Here is a 291-nt window from a genome sequence, read left to right on the forward strand (position 1 = left end):
GACAACCTGCAGCAGCAGAAGCAGCAGCAGCAGAAGCAGCAGCAACCGCAGACCCTGCTGCTGGTGCTGCGTTGCAGCCCAGCAAAAGCAGCAGCAGCGAAACGGAACAGCAGCAGCAGCAGCAGCAGCAGCAGCAGCAACAGCAGCAGCAGCCATGCGAGCCTCCTGCGTCTTCAGAGAGCAGCAGCAGCAACAGCAACAGCAGCAGCAGCAGCAGCAGCAGCAGTGACACGATCGACAGCAGCACCCTCCCCACCACCACCCCCACCACCACCACCACCGCCACAACCA

General features: G+C 62.9%; 1 protein-coding gene across 1 annotated transcript in view; it reads left to right on the forward strand.

The window, feature by feature from the left end:
- EMH_0026860 (uncharacterized protein) overlaps positions 1-291 on the forward strand; it is a gene marked incomplete at both ends in the record, with an annotated part of 2,523 nt that overhangs the window by 966 nt on the left and 1,266 nt on the right. The window contains one exon of the mRNA XM_013502679.1: positions 1-288. Within this exon, the coding sequence (XP_013358133.1) occupies positions 1-288 (288 nt within the window). The remainder of the gene's footprint in view (positions 289-291) is intronic.

This window comes from Eimeria mitis, genomic scaffold (genome assembly GCF_000499745.2).
Source record: "Eimeria mitis Houghton genomic scaffold, Emh_scaff990, whole genome shotgun sequence".
Taxonomy (NCBI): domain Eukaryota; phylum Apicomplexa; class Conoidasida; order Eucoccidiorida; family Eimeriidae; genus Eimeria; species Eimeria mitis.